Below are 14,409 nucleotides of genomic sequence, written 5' to 3' on the forward strand. Positions count from 1 at the left end.
TTGCTAAAATACAGATAAAATGACAGGACAGGATTGGGAGTATAGCTCAGTGGTAAAGCACTTACCAAGCATGTGCAGGCCCTGAGTTCACTCCCCAGCATCTTAAAAAAAAGTATGACACTCAATTAAAAAAATAAAAATAAGCCAGTCATCATGGCATATGCTTGTGATATTAGCATTAGGGGAGGAGGCAGAGGCAGGAGGAGAACAATTTCAATTCCTACCTAGGCAATTTAGTAAGACCTTGTCTCAAAATGTAAAAAAGAAATTTTAAAGGACTGGAAATGTATCTCAGAGATAGAGCACCCCTGAGTTTGATCTCCAGTGCCACAAAAAATGATAGACAGACAGACAGACATAGAGATAAGGAAGCATGATAGTCTTGGGTTACTTTATTCTAGTGTGATGGAGATTCATGTACCTGCAGATGGTGAAATCTGTTATGGTGGATAGATGCATCCAAGAAGAAGGTTTAGGATGAAAGAGAAGGGAGATCATTGCAGTGGTTGGGGACCAGCAATAAATGATGAATGAGATCAGGAAGATGATCCACTCAGGCAGATGAGAGAGTCCTGCAGACCCCTGGAAATGTTTATGTCCATCTCATTATGTAATAAATGGAGTCATAGCCAAATGAGTTTTCTTCCAGCCTCTAGCATTCTGTGATTGTTACTCACAAAATATTTCATATCAGAGATAGAAAAAAGATAGAAAAAAGTAACCATCAAATTATTTTACGTAGAGGATTATGAAGTTTTAAAAAGGAATTTTCGAAACAAGAGTGAAGAAATGGAAACTACTACAAATAAGCTGAAAATGCAATTAAAATCTGCACAGTCTGAACTAGAACAAACAAGGAATACCCTAAAGTCAATGGAAGGATCTGATGGTCATGGTATGCTGTTTCCTTTCTCTTCTGTTTTTAACTTCATTGGCCCTGATTTATTAAAATACAGAATGTACTGCCTTTTACAGTGCCAGCTGCTGGGAGCAGTGCACTGCGTAGACACTGGTGGTGCTTGTCAGGTAGCAGTAGTTCTACTTTGTTTTTAAGGAAAATGTTTAATTTAAACCCTAATGTATATAAAATCCATGAAGTATCTGAATCTTTATTTTCTTCTGTGGCTATTTCAATACTTTTAACAAATTCCAGCATATGTAAAAGTCAACCAATTTTTTTAAGACCAGGAAGAATTTACTGAGAGAAGCTTCTGTCTGAGAGGGACAGAATGGGGCCCAGAAAGTGGGTTTCCCCCAACCAATTATTTTTAAGGTATAAATACAAGTCTTTGATAATCTCCATCCAGCCTCCTGTTTTTCTCATATGCATTATCTACATTAACTATAGGTTTATGGCAAACTAGCAGTTCCTGGCTTTTTTTACTGTGACAAAAGTAGGAAAGAGCCCTGGTAATGGAACTACAGTATAAGGTGTACCTTGTCATCACCTGGATGTGTTCCTTCTTTCTCTTGCTGCCCACACTGGCCCAGATAAGCATTATTTTAATGATATTCATGATCTCACAGCCATAGAGAGATGTGGTGCTCTGACCATTCCGGTTGTCCCTGTCATTGTGGTATGACTATGTTAGCATGTTACTGGGCTGGGTCTGAGAGCTCCCTAAACCTGCCTCACCCTGCTGTGGCAGGCTCACTGACTTCTATCACACACAAAAAAAATAATTTTCAAGATGTGTCAGAAAGAGGCACAAGTAGTGTTTCTCAGGCAAAGGCAGAAATTATATGACACACCCTTAAGATGAGTGTAGCCTACAAGGAAATGAGGCCCATTATAGTTTGAGACTGGACACATTTATACTTTTTTCAAGGTAGTGAAAAGCTGGGGATAAAAGTGCCCATCCATCCCCCTTCTCCCTCAAAAGGGTGCCAGCCCATTTGCAGGCACAGATTTTTTTTTTAATAGGTGACTCAAACATTTTCTGACTTTGCTCAACTTGTTGTTTACTTTCTAAATTGGACCAATTTATGGGCTTCTAGTGATGGGTTTAGTAGAGGTGTATAAATCTGGCCAAGGTCTGTTGACAGCGGGGCTGTCCTTATCACAGAGGCAGGATCCTATTCCTTACTTCCTTAATTGAGCCCATTTGGTCTTTGGCTGGTGCATCTGGTAGGAAAGAGGTATACATCTAGCCCGGGAATGTTAGCATGGGGCTGTCTTGTGTGACCAGATAAATCCTGGAAGCTATAGTTTTCTTAAAACTACATTTTTTAGTTATGATTTCCTTGTTTCCTTAAGAATATTTACCAAATTAAAGTATATGGTTTTCAGAGCTGAGGTGTAGATTAATGGTTGAGCACTTGCATAACATTCACAAAGCCCCAGTTTCAATCCTCAGCACTCAAAACAAGGAAAAAAAAAGACTGAAGTAAATATTTTATATTTCTTGGCATTTTTAGTGTTAAATGACTCCTACGTGTTTTGGTAGAACATGCACTAAAATTTGAATGATCACTGTAGTCCCAGTGCAAGAGGGATGCACACATTCTAAACTGCTCATACTTTGTATTGGGCTTGGTAGTTGGGTTTTGTTAGTTAACACAGACAAAATGATGGCATTTAGGGAGCTTGCCTAAAAGGTCCATTCTAGTTTCAGTTCTGTACCCCCATCTCCAGGGAGCATTCCTGTCTCAATACCCTCATGCATCTCCATGGCCACAGAGTCCCCACTACAACTATCAAGTTACCTATAATCCCTGTATTTTGCAGTCCAACACTTATTTTCAGTGATTAAACTCAGTTTAAATATCCCATAATCCCAGAACCATGGGAGGTTTCACCAGGGGGGATCAAAAGTCCAAGCTCAGCGCAGACAACTTAGTGACTTAGGGAGACCCTGGCCGAAAATAAAAAATTAGGAAGCACTGGAGTTGTAGTCACTACAATGGCCCTGGGCTCAATCCCTAGTGCTGCTCCCTCCACAATTCATCTTAAACTAAAAAGATTTGTGTGAGATAATTAGGGCCAGCCACGATCCACTTACTCAGACCAGAATTCTTCCAAGTGGTGAGTAAATGTTGGACTTTGGATTTATTAATAAATCTATGTATGGTGCCTTTATTAACCTTATTTTTGGTTGGTTTTTTTTTTTAACAGATTGAATATAAAAACTATGCTTTACTAATGAGAAGTCAGACCTTTCATTCTCTCTGATAGTTTTTTGTTTGGGTATTTAAAATTTTGTTTTATTTATTTATTTATTTATTTATTTATTTTTTGGCAGAACCGGGGATTGAACTCAGGCCCTTGCATTTGCCAGGGAAGCCCTTATTCCACTGAGCGATCTCCCCAGACCCCTTGTTTTATATTCTTGAGACAGAGTCTTGTGTGCTTTAGGGTGACTTTGAACTCACAGTGATCCTCCTGCCTTAGCCTCCCAAAGGCTAAGATAATAGGCTTCCACCACCACACCTGGCTAGTAGTTTGTTTCTAATGAATGGTGCATTTTCTTTTTAATGTGTAAGCTATAACCAGACCCACTGCAAAGCTGTGGTATTTACAAACAAACCTCTTTCCTCAGCTGACATTAAAGAAAACCATAGGATCTTCGGAGTGAATTCCTAGGCAAAGATAAGCTTCATATGTCATTTGCAGTGGCCTGTGTTGTCATGAGTCTTCTGTGCCTTGTACCCATACAGAACCTTCTCATCCTGTCACTATTTTCCAAAAGGAGTGCTCATGCTTCTGGTGGCAGTTCAGCCACTGAGACTGAAGAGGGTTGTAAGCATGTGACACTAACTGTGAGAGTGAAAATGAAATGTTTGTGGTGTCACTGGAATCTTTAAAAGGATCACCAATAGTAGGTCTCATGGTATTTTAAATAGCAGTTTCTGAGAAAAGCATTTTAGCAATACTAAATATTTATATTCCTTATATCCCTAGCTATTTTTATATATCCATGTCCTATACATATGAATTTGGTCAGCATTATTGTTACCATTGGAAATATGGCAACTTACAATGGTCAATAAAATTAATTCTCATAGCAAAAATCCCCACAAGGCATAAATATTTCCAACTCAGAAGCTCTGAGTCATTGCTAAAAATTGTTATATTCCAATATTGTGAATCCAGAAGGCTTTTGTCTCTTGAAAATACCCAAGTGCACTGAAGAATCTTACTTGTTATCTTCCTATAAATGATAGTAGCAAAGCACAGGACAAATCTTAGTGCTTTATAAATGTTAAAAACTTTAACATTTTAAACTTTATAAATGTTAAAAACTAAAGCACAGTTAGGCATGGAGGCCCATGCCTATAATCCCAGCACTTGGAAGATTGAGGTGGGAGGATCACTGAGGGTTTGAGGCTAGCTGGTCTACATAGGGACTCAAGGTCAACCTGGACTACATAGTGAGACACTGTCTCAAAATACATACTTACACACATACATACACATATACATACATACATACATGCATGCATACTAACTAACTAAAGCATAGTGGTTTTTTTTCTCCCCCCACCCCAGCTATGAAAGTTGCAATGGGTATGCAAAAGCAAATCACAGCCAAAAGAGGTCAGATAGATGCCCTTCAGAGCAAGATCCAGTTTTTGGAAGAGGCCATGACAAATGCAAATAAGGTAGGCCCCCTGTCCCACATTGGGGAATACCAGAATGTTTGCTTATTAATATACCACAGGACAGAAGAGGACACAGCAGAAAAACAGAGGGTAGGCGGGGAAAGGAAAGCTCATTTAGAGAACAAGGCAGAGTTCCTGGAGGAAGACTACAGCAGGACAGCTAGAGTTTTAACTTCAGGAAATGGTCAAAGGGCATGCCTGATAGAGGAGGATGGAATAATTATAAATGATGTGTATCCAGTCATGCAGTTCTGTTACACTGTGACATGTGTGTTTCTCAAATCCACTGTGCTGTTTCAGTTAAAACTACAGAGTTTGTGGAAGCAACACAAGACTCACACAAATTTTATCTGGGACAGAGAAAAGGAGAAGCCTAGTTGAAGTTGTCGCACAGCCTTATACATGTGAAATACTTAAGACATATTATCATAGGTGCAAAACTTTATCTTGAAAACAATCAAAAGTGTGCTGTGAAAATATCCATGAAGGGCTGGTAAGATAGCTCAGCAGTCTAAAGCACTTGCTTAGGCAAGCTTAGGCCAGTGCAGGGACTATGGTTCGGATCCCTGGCACCACATGCTGCATCAGCCCTACCCCTATGAGCAGACTGAGCTGGCCACACACAAAAAAAGAAAGAAAGAAAGAAAGAAAGAAAGAAAGAAAGAAAGAAAGAAAGAAAGAAAGAAAGAAAGAAAGAAAGAAAGAAAGAAAGAAAGGAAGGAAAGAGAAAAAAGAAAGGAAAAGAAAATATCCATGAAGAATTATACCTTGTATATTACTATGAAGAGTGAAAGGAAGGTTTTCTAGAACACTAGATATGATAGATACGGCTCATAACTTGAGCTAAACTGAGGCATGTGACAGGGAAGTGTGTAAAGTGTGTGCATGTATGTAGGCTTTTCATGTACACCTATGTAGGTCTGTGTAGTCAGGCGCACTTTCTGCATTTAGTCTGTGTTCTCCTGAAGAAAATTGGTATTCTGATGGTGTATAGGGAGACGTGAAATTTGTGCTACACTCAGTGTTCTCTAACACCAATCACTTTGAATCAAAATAACATTTTCAAGATATCTACTAAAGAATTGACCATAATGAAGGTGAGAAAGGAGAAAATAGTAAGTGCAGCTAAAGTAATCATTACCCACGAGGTACTGCCAGAATATAGCTAAGTATTAACAAATGTTGTACATACGCACATTTGTGCAGTCATCATGTGAACCTGCTTGCTCCTCTTTTTCTCTTATTTCCTTTTCTCCTCCCTTCTTTTCCTTTTTTCTTGAACTTATTCTTTCTCTTCTAATTTGCCTTGGGAAACTAAAGCACTGCTTATCTTCCCTGCTGGTACTTAGGGCTATAAGTATGACCATATGTTTCCAACCATGTCTCAGTTACTTTTTCCTCACTGCTGGGACAAAATACCTGACACCCCAAATTAAGGAAGAAAAGGTTTATTTAGTTCACAGTTAGTGGAGGTTTCAGTCCATACTCAGCTGGCTCCAAGGCAGAGTGGCACCTCACAGAGGGCAGCAGTACATGGAAGCCAGGAAAACAGCTAAGAGCAAAGTGAGGGACAGCACCCAGGCTTCTAGCAAGCCTCTCTCCTCTCCTTACATTGTTAATGCAGATTACCTGCCCCAGGATGGGTGCAGCACCCACACCCACAATTACAGCTCTAGATCAAGAGTCAATCATAAACTCTAGAAGCTGCCCCCTGACTGCATGAGGCCTTGGGGGGAATAACTACACACAAACCATAGCAAACCAAGATGCCTGACTCCCTAAAAAGGAAAGTATTTAACATAATTCATGACATTCTCTCAAAAAAAATGAGGGGAGGAGGCCACTATAATTAGTCTGCCTTTCTTTCCAAACCACATTCTTTTTTTTTTTTTTCTTTCTTTTTTTTTTCTGTAGTTTAGGGAAGGGTCTACAGGGTGTTCAGGGGCTCACTACTAGATCAGACTCCTAGTGATTCTCCTGTTTACAGCCTCCCAACAGCTGGGATTACAGGTGTGCACTGCCACACCCAGTCTCAATTGATCAGCGTACCCCAGGAGTGTCTGGGGATCAAACTCCCGGCCCCTGCGCCTATGCAGGCACTTTAATCCACTGAGCTATTTGGTTGGCCCTTCCAAACCATATTCTGATGAGCCTAATCAGAGGAAAAATTGTTTGGTAGAAATGTGTATTCATTGGCAATACCTATCTTAATTCTTTTGAACTCTTTTCACCATGGAAAAATATGGCAGCTCAAAGAAATATAGACTCAAGAAACTGATGCTATATTTTACCTTTATCTGTTCCATAGTGCCTTTTTTACAGAAACAAATTCATTTTAGAAATTTTGTTTAATTCTTAAAACCATTTTATTAGTAAGTTTATTTTTACCATTGTCCTGTTAGGTGACTTGCAGGCAGGAACTCTGTCTCATTTGTTGTTATGTCACAGAATCTACAATGTATATTTTTAAAATTAATATCTTGGAAATAAACTAGAGGAATAACAGCAGGAAAGGAGGAAGTTAAATTACTACTATTCACAGACAGCATGATATTCTATATGGAAGATCCCAAAAACTTCACCAAAAGACTTGTAGATTTATTAAGCAAGTTCAGTAGCAATAGTTGTATAAAAAGTCAACACTCAAAAATCAATACCTTCCTGTACATGAATAACAAACTCACTGAGGGAAAAATTAGGGAAACAACACCTTTCACAATAGCATCCAAAAAAATGACATGCCTAGGAATCAATCTAATGCAGGAAGCAAAAGACATTGAAAACTATAAAAGTTTCAAATATATTAATTAGTTTTTAAATCTCTTATTTAAAATAAATTTCAGGGGCCAGGGAGATGGCTCAGTGGAATAAGCACCTCCCTGGCAAGTGCAAAGGCCTGAGTTCAACCCCTGGTACTGCCAAAAAAATAAAAATACAAGTAAAATAAATTTCAGTAAAATTTGGTACATGACTACTTAACTGCAATACCAATTTAGTAGTGCTTATTCAATGCCAAAATACTGTCTCTTTTATGTTATACATAGTTATTTTATATTTTGTAAAGTTCATCAAAAGATTTAACCTGAAAAGTAATTAACTACATATAGTGGCACATGCCAGTAATTCCAGCACTTTTGGATGTTGAGTCAGGAAAATTATAAGTTAGAGCCCAGTCTGGGCAAGTTACTGACTTAGCAAGAGCCTGTCTCAAAATTTAAAAAAACAAAAGATTGAAGATGTAGATTAGTCAGAAGGATTATTAAATCCACAGTTCAAAGTAATAGCAACCAAAACAAAACAAACAAAAAAACCTAATGATAGTACAAGTAGTGATGAAAATAGAGAATATATAATAACACATTTCTGGCAACCCCCAGCTTCTGCTCAGAGTAAATGGCATATGAGTTAAATGTTTCTAATGTAGGATCATTTAATAAAAGTTTTATTTTTCATGCCTCTCATTATCTATATCAGCAAATTATTTCTTTTTTTTTCTCTTTTATAATTATAGGAGAAACATTTTCTGAAAGAAGAGAAGAATAAACTCAGCCAGGAACTGAGCTCTGTTGCAACAGAAAAAAACAAGATGGCAGGGGAGCTGGACGTTCTGCGCTCTCAGGAACGCCGCTTGAAAGAAAAGGTTGCAAACATGGAAGTTGCTCTTGATAAGGTAGTTATTAACCACATAAGTCAGGTAATTATCATCCAAATAGTTATCAACTGGAGAGAATTTATATTAGTCACTTTTCTGTCACCAGAACAAAATATCCTACACCCACGGTTTAAAGGAGCAGAGATTCACCATTTTTGGCTCACAGTTTCACCCCATGGCTGGCTGGCTTCAGGCAGAGATGGCACAATGGACAGCATGGTGAAGGAAGGCTGCTCACCTCGTGGCAGCCAGGAAGCATAGAAGGGGGGAGCCAGGGACAAGAGGACCCCCACCCAGGTCACAACCCCAGTGACCCACCTCCACCCAGCCCCACTTCCAAACATGAGTCTTCAGGGGAGGCCTTTTAAACCTCAGCCTTAACAGCATTACTCGAATGAAAGCTCTGTGTAGGTAGGATTGAACCTGTCTACCTGTATCATGTCCCAGTCACCTCATACAAGGACGAACTCTGCCATCTAGAGGAGGCTCTTCTGTCTTTGAAACAGTCTTATTGCACACTGTTTAATAAGTTACCTTTTCTAGGTTAACAGTCATAGCAGCAGTGGCCCAAGTAAGTAAAAATGCCTCCGTGAGGCATTTATCACTGAAGAGTGATGTAGGCAGCAGGTCCCTTTTTAATGTCAGTAAAATAATAAATGTGTACTAATGTCTAGCCCCTGGTGGGGTCCAGAAAGTTCAGGTGAAAGACTGCAAATCCTTCGAATGTAGTGTATACCAGGGCTGGGAGGTTGGCTTCCTGGAAGAGATGGCAGCTCTACACTGAAGGTCTATTACACAAAAGCGCATAAAGAATGGAAGATAAAAAAATAACTAAAACTATTTAAAAAAGAATAGAGGATAAACCACTTGTGGTTGCTTGATTGTAGGCATCTTTGCAGTTTGCAGAATGTCAAGATATAATACAGCGTCAGGAGCAGGAATCTGTACGCCTGAAACTTCAGCACACTTTGGATGTAAAAGTAAGATTTTTCCCATCATAAATAGTAATTTAAGCAGAGATAATGCTTTTTTGCCTGATATACTTTTATATTTTCTTTATATACTTTACATATATTTAAATGTATTTGCAATATTACCTGATATTAGCAGTTATAAAATCCCTATAATCATTGTTACACACTCTTCCAGTAATTTTCATGTGATAATAAAATGAAGCACCGGACTTTATTCTCAGTTGATAATAAACAAATGAACAAATTTCACAAGTACCTACCCAGGGGTCACCTCATGGAAGTGTTTTCAGCACATATGTGTTAAGCAAGTGCAAAGGCTCAGAGAGCTGGGATGTTTGGCTTCTTTGAGGAGTAGCAAAACTGATGTAATCTATAAGAAGGATGTGTTTTTTAAAACTGCAGTGCCCTGAAATACGTATCTTTTTTCAATACTGTAAAGTTACAAACATGTTTGTTGTGGTTGTTATTGTGTTTGAATCAGGGTCTCACAGTATAGTTCAAACTGGCCCAGGCTGGCCTCAAGCTCACAGGGATCCTCCTGCCTCAGCCTCCTGAGTGTAGGTTTAGAGGTGTACACCACCATGCCAGGATGCAAACGTGTTTTAAATTCTTGGTACTGGAAAATTAAAAGTGCATTTTAATTTCACAACTCTTTGTAGTTGTGGGTTGATGTTATTTTGCTTATACTTGCTTTGTGTTCCAGGAGCTTCAGGGCCCTGGATACACCTCAAATTCTTCAATGAAACCACGCCTGCTCCAACCAGCCTCTGTCACCCGTGCCCAATCTAATATCCCATCTTCCCAGTCTACGGCGAGTTTTCTCTCACATGTGAGTAACTGGTCTTATATTACAGTATGCCGGGGACTGATATGTGAGTAATTTTAAGTTGGGGGAAATTTCTTCAAGATGTACCTATCAGTAGCTTTTTTGCTTACTACATTTTAGAGTAACCATTTTCCTAAAGATCCAGTGGAGTCCAGGTGAATTAGAATGTTTTCTTATTTGGTACTTTCTTAAAGAAAACAGAACTAAAATACTCAGTGGTTTTAATAGTAGTTATCATAAAAAGTATTTAATAGTATTCAATTCTTTGGTTATTTCCAGCATAAGAATTTCAGTTTGCAAAGTAAACACTGAAATGGCTAAAATAGGCATCACTTCAAATGCCAAGGGTGGCCTGTGAGATAGCTCAGCGGACTAAACACCTGCTTGGCAAGTGCAGGGACCAGGGTTTGATCACTAGTACCTCATGTCATGCCAGCCCCGCCACATGCACACTAAGCTGCCCACCAAGACCCAGTATGGTGGCAAACACCTGTAATCAGATTACAAGTCTGAATTGCATAGTGAGACCCTAAACCAAATATATAACAAAAACAACAATAACAAAACAAATGCAGAAGGTATCTGGTGGTATATTCGATATTCTACCAACATGAAAATCATTGTTTCTTCATGCACTTATTCATAATACATATTTTATTATTCATAAAACATTTTTATTTCTTTCAGTTAAAATGTTAATAACTTAGGAATATTTTTTAGTTCAACCTCTTATACTTTTGCAACTCAAGAAAAAATATGCAAAATATAAAATTCAGACTTTATCTTCTGTGAAGATATATAATTTCCTTATAAGCAATACTTAGCTCTAAATTTTTTTTTAAAAAGAGAGACACCATAAATCACACATGAAAATCAGTTTCACTGTTTAAGTCTGGTTTTTTTTTTTTTTGGTACAGAATCTCACTGCAAAGATCAGACTCGTAGTGATCCTCCTATTTCAGCTTCCCCAGCACTGGGATTACAGGCGTGTACCTCTATGCCTGGTCTGTCTTAACTTTTTTTAAACTTTTCAAAATTTTTGGAGCCAGGGAGATGGCTCAGTAGAATAAACACTTCCCTGACAAGCACAAGGGCCTGAGTGCAATTCCCGGTTCCGCAAAAAAAAAAAAAAAAAAAAAAAGCCTTTTAATACCCATTTGCAGCAGAAGTAGTTCACAGTCATCTTGGGGAGTGGGTACACATACATAATAATATAGTTTGTTTCCTGTTTAGAATCCCCTCTCTTTCCTCTTCCCGCCCTACCTCCTCTAATTCCACATCCCAATTTTTATTCTTTTGGTTTAAAAAAAAATTATTTACCTTATTATTTTTTTTTTGGCCAGCTCATGAAGGTGGGGATGGCAAGGCATGTGGTGCTGGGGATTGATCTGCAGTCCCCTGCACCTGCCTAAGCTTGTCTAAGCAGGCCCTTTAGACTGCTGAGCTATCTCATTGGCCCACTAACTTTTATTCTTATTGATGTTATTAATCTTAGCTCATGTTATTGTTATAAAGTTCTCACTCATTGAGGTTATTAGGTTCCCGTACATGGCTTACCTCTTTTCTATTTATTCCCCCTGCTCTTTCCCCTTGTTCCCTTGGACCACTTTCCTGTTGCACAGGATCTGTCCCCTTGTCCCCTTTCCAGATATTTGTTTTTTTTTTTTTTTGGTACAGTAGATCGAACTAAGGACATTGCACTTGCCAGGCAGGTGCTTATGCCACTTGTCCCCTTTTATCCATCCTTTATTATTCTCTTTGTGCTTTGCCTCACTCAAATGAGAGCACCAAATGATATTTTAGTTTGTGTGTTCTGATTTTTTTCATTTGACATTATATTTTCTAGGCGCATCCATTTTCCTACAGAAGTCTCGGACATGTCATTCTTTACAGCCAAGCAATATTTCCTTATAAACAGATAGCATATTTTCTTTATACAGTCATCTGTTGATGGCTATAAAGATTGCTCCTAGGATTTAGCCATTACATTGGCATGGATATATTGCTAGAGTATGACATGTTAAGCTGTTGGGGGAAGACACATAGCAGGACGATAGCTGGGTCTTATGGAATTTCTAATTTTTGTTCTTTGAGAAATGTCCATACTAATTTCTGTAATGATTATTTTAGTTTACATTCTGACCAACATGAAAGAGAGTTTCTTTTTCACCACCACCTCACCAGTGTTTGCTTTTTTTTTTTTTAATGATTGCTATTCTTTCCAGAGTAAGATGGAATCTTAGCATTGTTTTAATTTGTATCTCTCTAATGGCCAGAGATGTTTAATGGTTTTCATATGTATGTCATCCTCTGTGAAGTGTCTGTTCATTTCTCTTGCCCATTTCTTGACTGGATCTTTAATTTTAGTTGGCTTAATTTTTTTTTTTAGCTCTTTATACATTCTAGATATTAGTCATCTATCTGAGGAGTAGCTGGAAAAATTTTTTTCCCATTCTTTATGTATTCTCTTCACTGTATTGATTGATTCTTTTGCTACACACAAGATTTTTGATCTTATATAATCCCGATTCTTGATTCTTGTGTAGTTAAGGCCCTGTTTAGAAAATTCATTCCTGCACTTACATCTTCAAGTGTTTTATCTATTTTATTTTCAGTAGGTTTTTTTTATGAGCAGAATATATTTATTGAGGGAAAGAAAGCTCCTGTCCAAGAGAGGAACAGGAGGGGGGCCCAAGCGGGTTGTCCCCCAGGTCCAATAGGTTTAATGTTTCTTTTTTTTTTCCATAATTTTTTTGAGAAACAAATAGCAATGAGACAGTTTCAAACCAAATTGGTAGGACAGTTTCAATAATTAACGCATTGCATACATTCTTCCTAGTGGTTAATTGTAATGTTTCTGTTTTAATGTTTAGATCTTTGATCCATTTTTATGGCTATTTATTTATTTATTGTTTAGGGGGACAAGGTCTTGCTATGCAGTTCAGACTCATAGTGATCTTCTTGTCTCAGCCTCCCTAGTGCTGGGACTATAGGTGTGTGGCCACTATGCCCAGTTCCAGGGCTGGCATGGCATGTGGTATCAGGGATTGAACTCGTGACCTTGCACTTACCGGGGAGGAACTTATGTCCCTGAGCTGTGTCCCCAGCCCTCTTTGATCCATTTTGATTTTAATTTAGTAAATGGTAAGAGATAAGGGTCTAGTTTCAGTTTTTTACCAACAGATGACCAATTTTCCTGGGCATCACTTGTTGAAAAGGCCATCTTTCTTCCAATATGCTTTTAATCCCTTTGTCAAAGATCAAATAACTGAATGTGTGTAGGGATGTTTCTGTATCTTCTGTTCTATTCAATGGATCCCTGTGTCTGTTTTTGTTCCTTTATCATGCCATTTTATCACTATTACTAGTAGAGCTTGAAGTTAGGTATTTTATATGTGGCAACAAGATTACTAGTACTATCTCTAGTATTATGCCATCTGTATCTTTTAAATGAAAATTGCGTACTACCGATAGTCCTTTTAACGACCTACTTGTTTAATGACTGATGGACTTATGACCAAGGCATGCTATTTGGATTTACCACCCACTGTTCTCACTTGCAACCTGCATTTGGACTTACAGCACAGGAATGCAGTGTGTCCTTATGGTAGCTTGTTCTAAAGTGCAGTATTATAATTTTTGCTGATTGTACTATATAGGTCAGTGCTATCATTTTATGTTGTATTATACATTACAGTGCTGCATTAAGAGGTATGAAAATAAAAGCAAAGTTATCAAGTTGGAGTTTCCTTTGACCATTTCTTTGTTCTGAATATTGTAATTCTATATATAGTTCCTCATTTTAGTGACCAATTCACTTAACAATCTAGATGCAGGAACAGAACTAGTGGTTAGATAAGGAATGCCTGTATTTAAATGACTTCAAGTTGAAATGGACTCCTGTAACACACTCAAGATATGTGCACTGGAAAAGTATCACACAGAAAATAAGCATTCTATTAAACAGTAGAATAATAATGATGTTTAAAGTTGAACGTCATTCTCTTACTAGAATTCAGAGATGGAGGTAGAAGTACAAGAGACTGCTACTGTTTAAGTACTAAAATACTTTTAATACTTTTTAAGTATTAAATTGATTTAGTTTTAAAAATATGAACATGTTACATTGATAAAAATATTATCCTTCTCTAGGGTAACCCCAGAAATCAAACAGCAGCAACAAATATCATCTTACTAGAGGTCACTGGGACCATAGATTTATCTTTAACTTCTTTTGTGTGGTCAAGTCCTATATATGATGTCTGGGTCTTTGTACCACTAATGAGGAGTCTGAAAAAGATGCTCTCTGGGACTGATCCTCTGTAAAGATCACCTTTGAGATTCTTTTGTATTTT

General features: G+C 38.0%; 1 protein-coding gene across 1 annotated transcript in view; it reads left to right on the forward strand.

Moving 5' to 3' along the window:
* Nucleotides 1-14,409, forward strand: part of Ccdc158 (coiled-coil domain containing 158) — an 84,509-nt gene that overhangs the window by 26,732 nt on the left and 43,368 nt on the right. Inside the window, 5 exon segments of the mRNA XM_004649027.3 lie at nucleotides 743-895; nucleotides 4,490-4,602; nucleotides 8,114-8,272; nucleotides 9,142-9,234; nucleotides 9,932-10,057. Coding sequence (XP_004649084.2) covers nucleotides 743-895; nucleotides 4,490-4,602; nucleotides 8,114-8,272; nucleotides 9,142-9,234; nucleotides 9,932-10,057 — 644 coding nt within the window.

Source organism: Octodon degus, unplaced genomic scaffold (genome assembly GCF_000260255.1).
Source record: "Octodon degus isolate 3935 unplaced genomic scaffold, OctDeg1.0 scaffold00305, whole genome shotgun sequence".
In the NCBI taxonomy this organism is placed as follows: Eukaryota; Metazoa; Chordata; class Mammalia; order Rodentia; family Octodontidae; genus Octodon; species Octodon degus.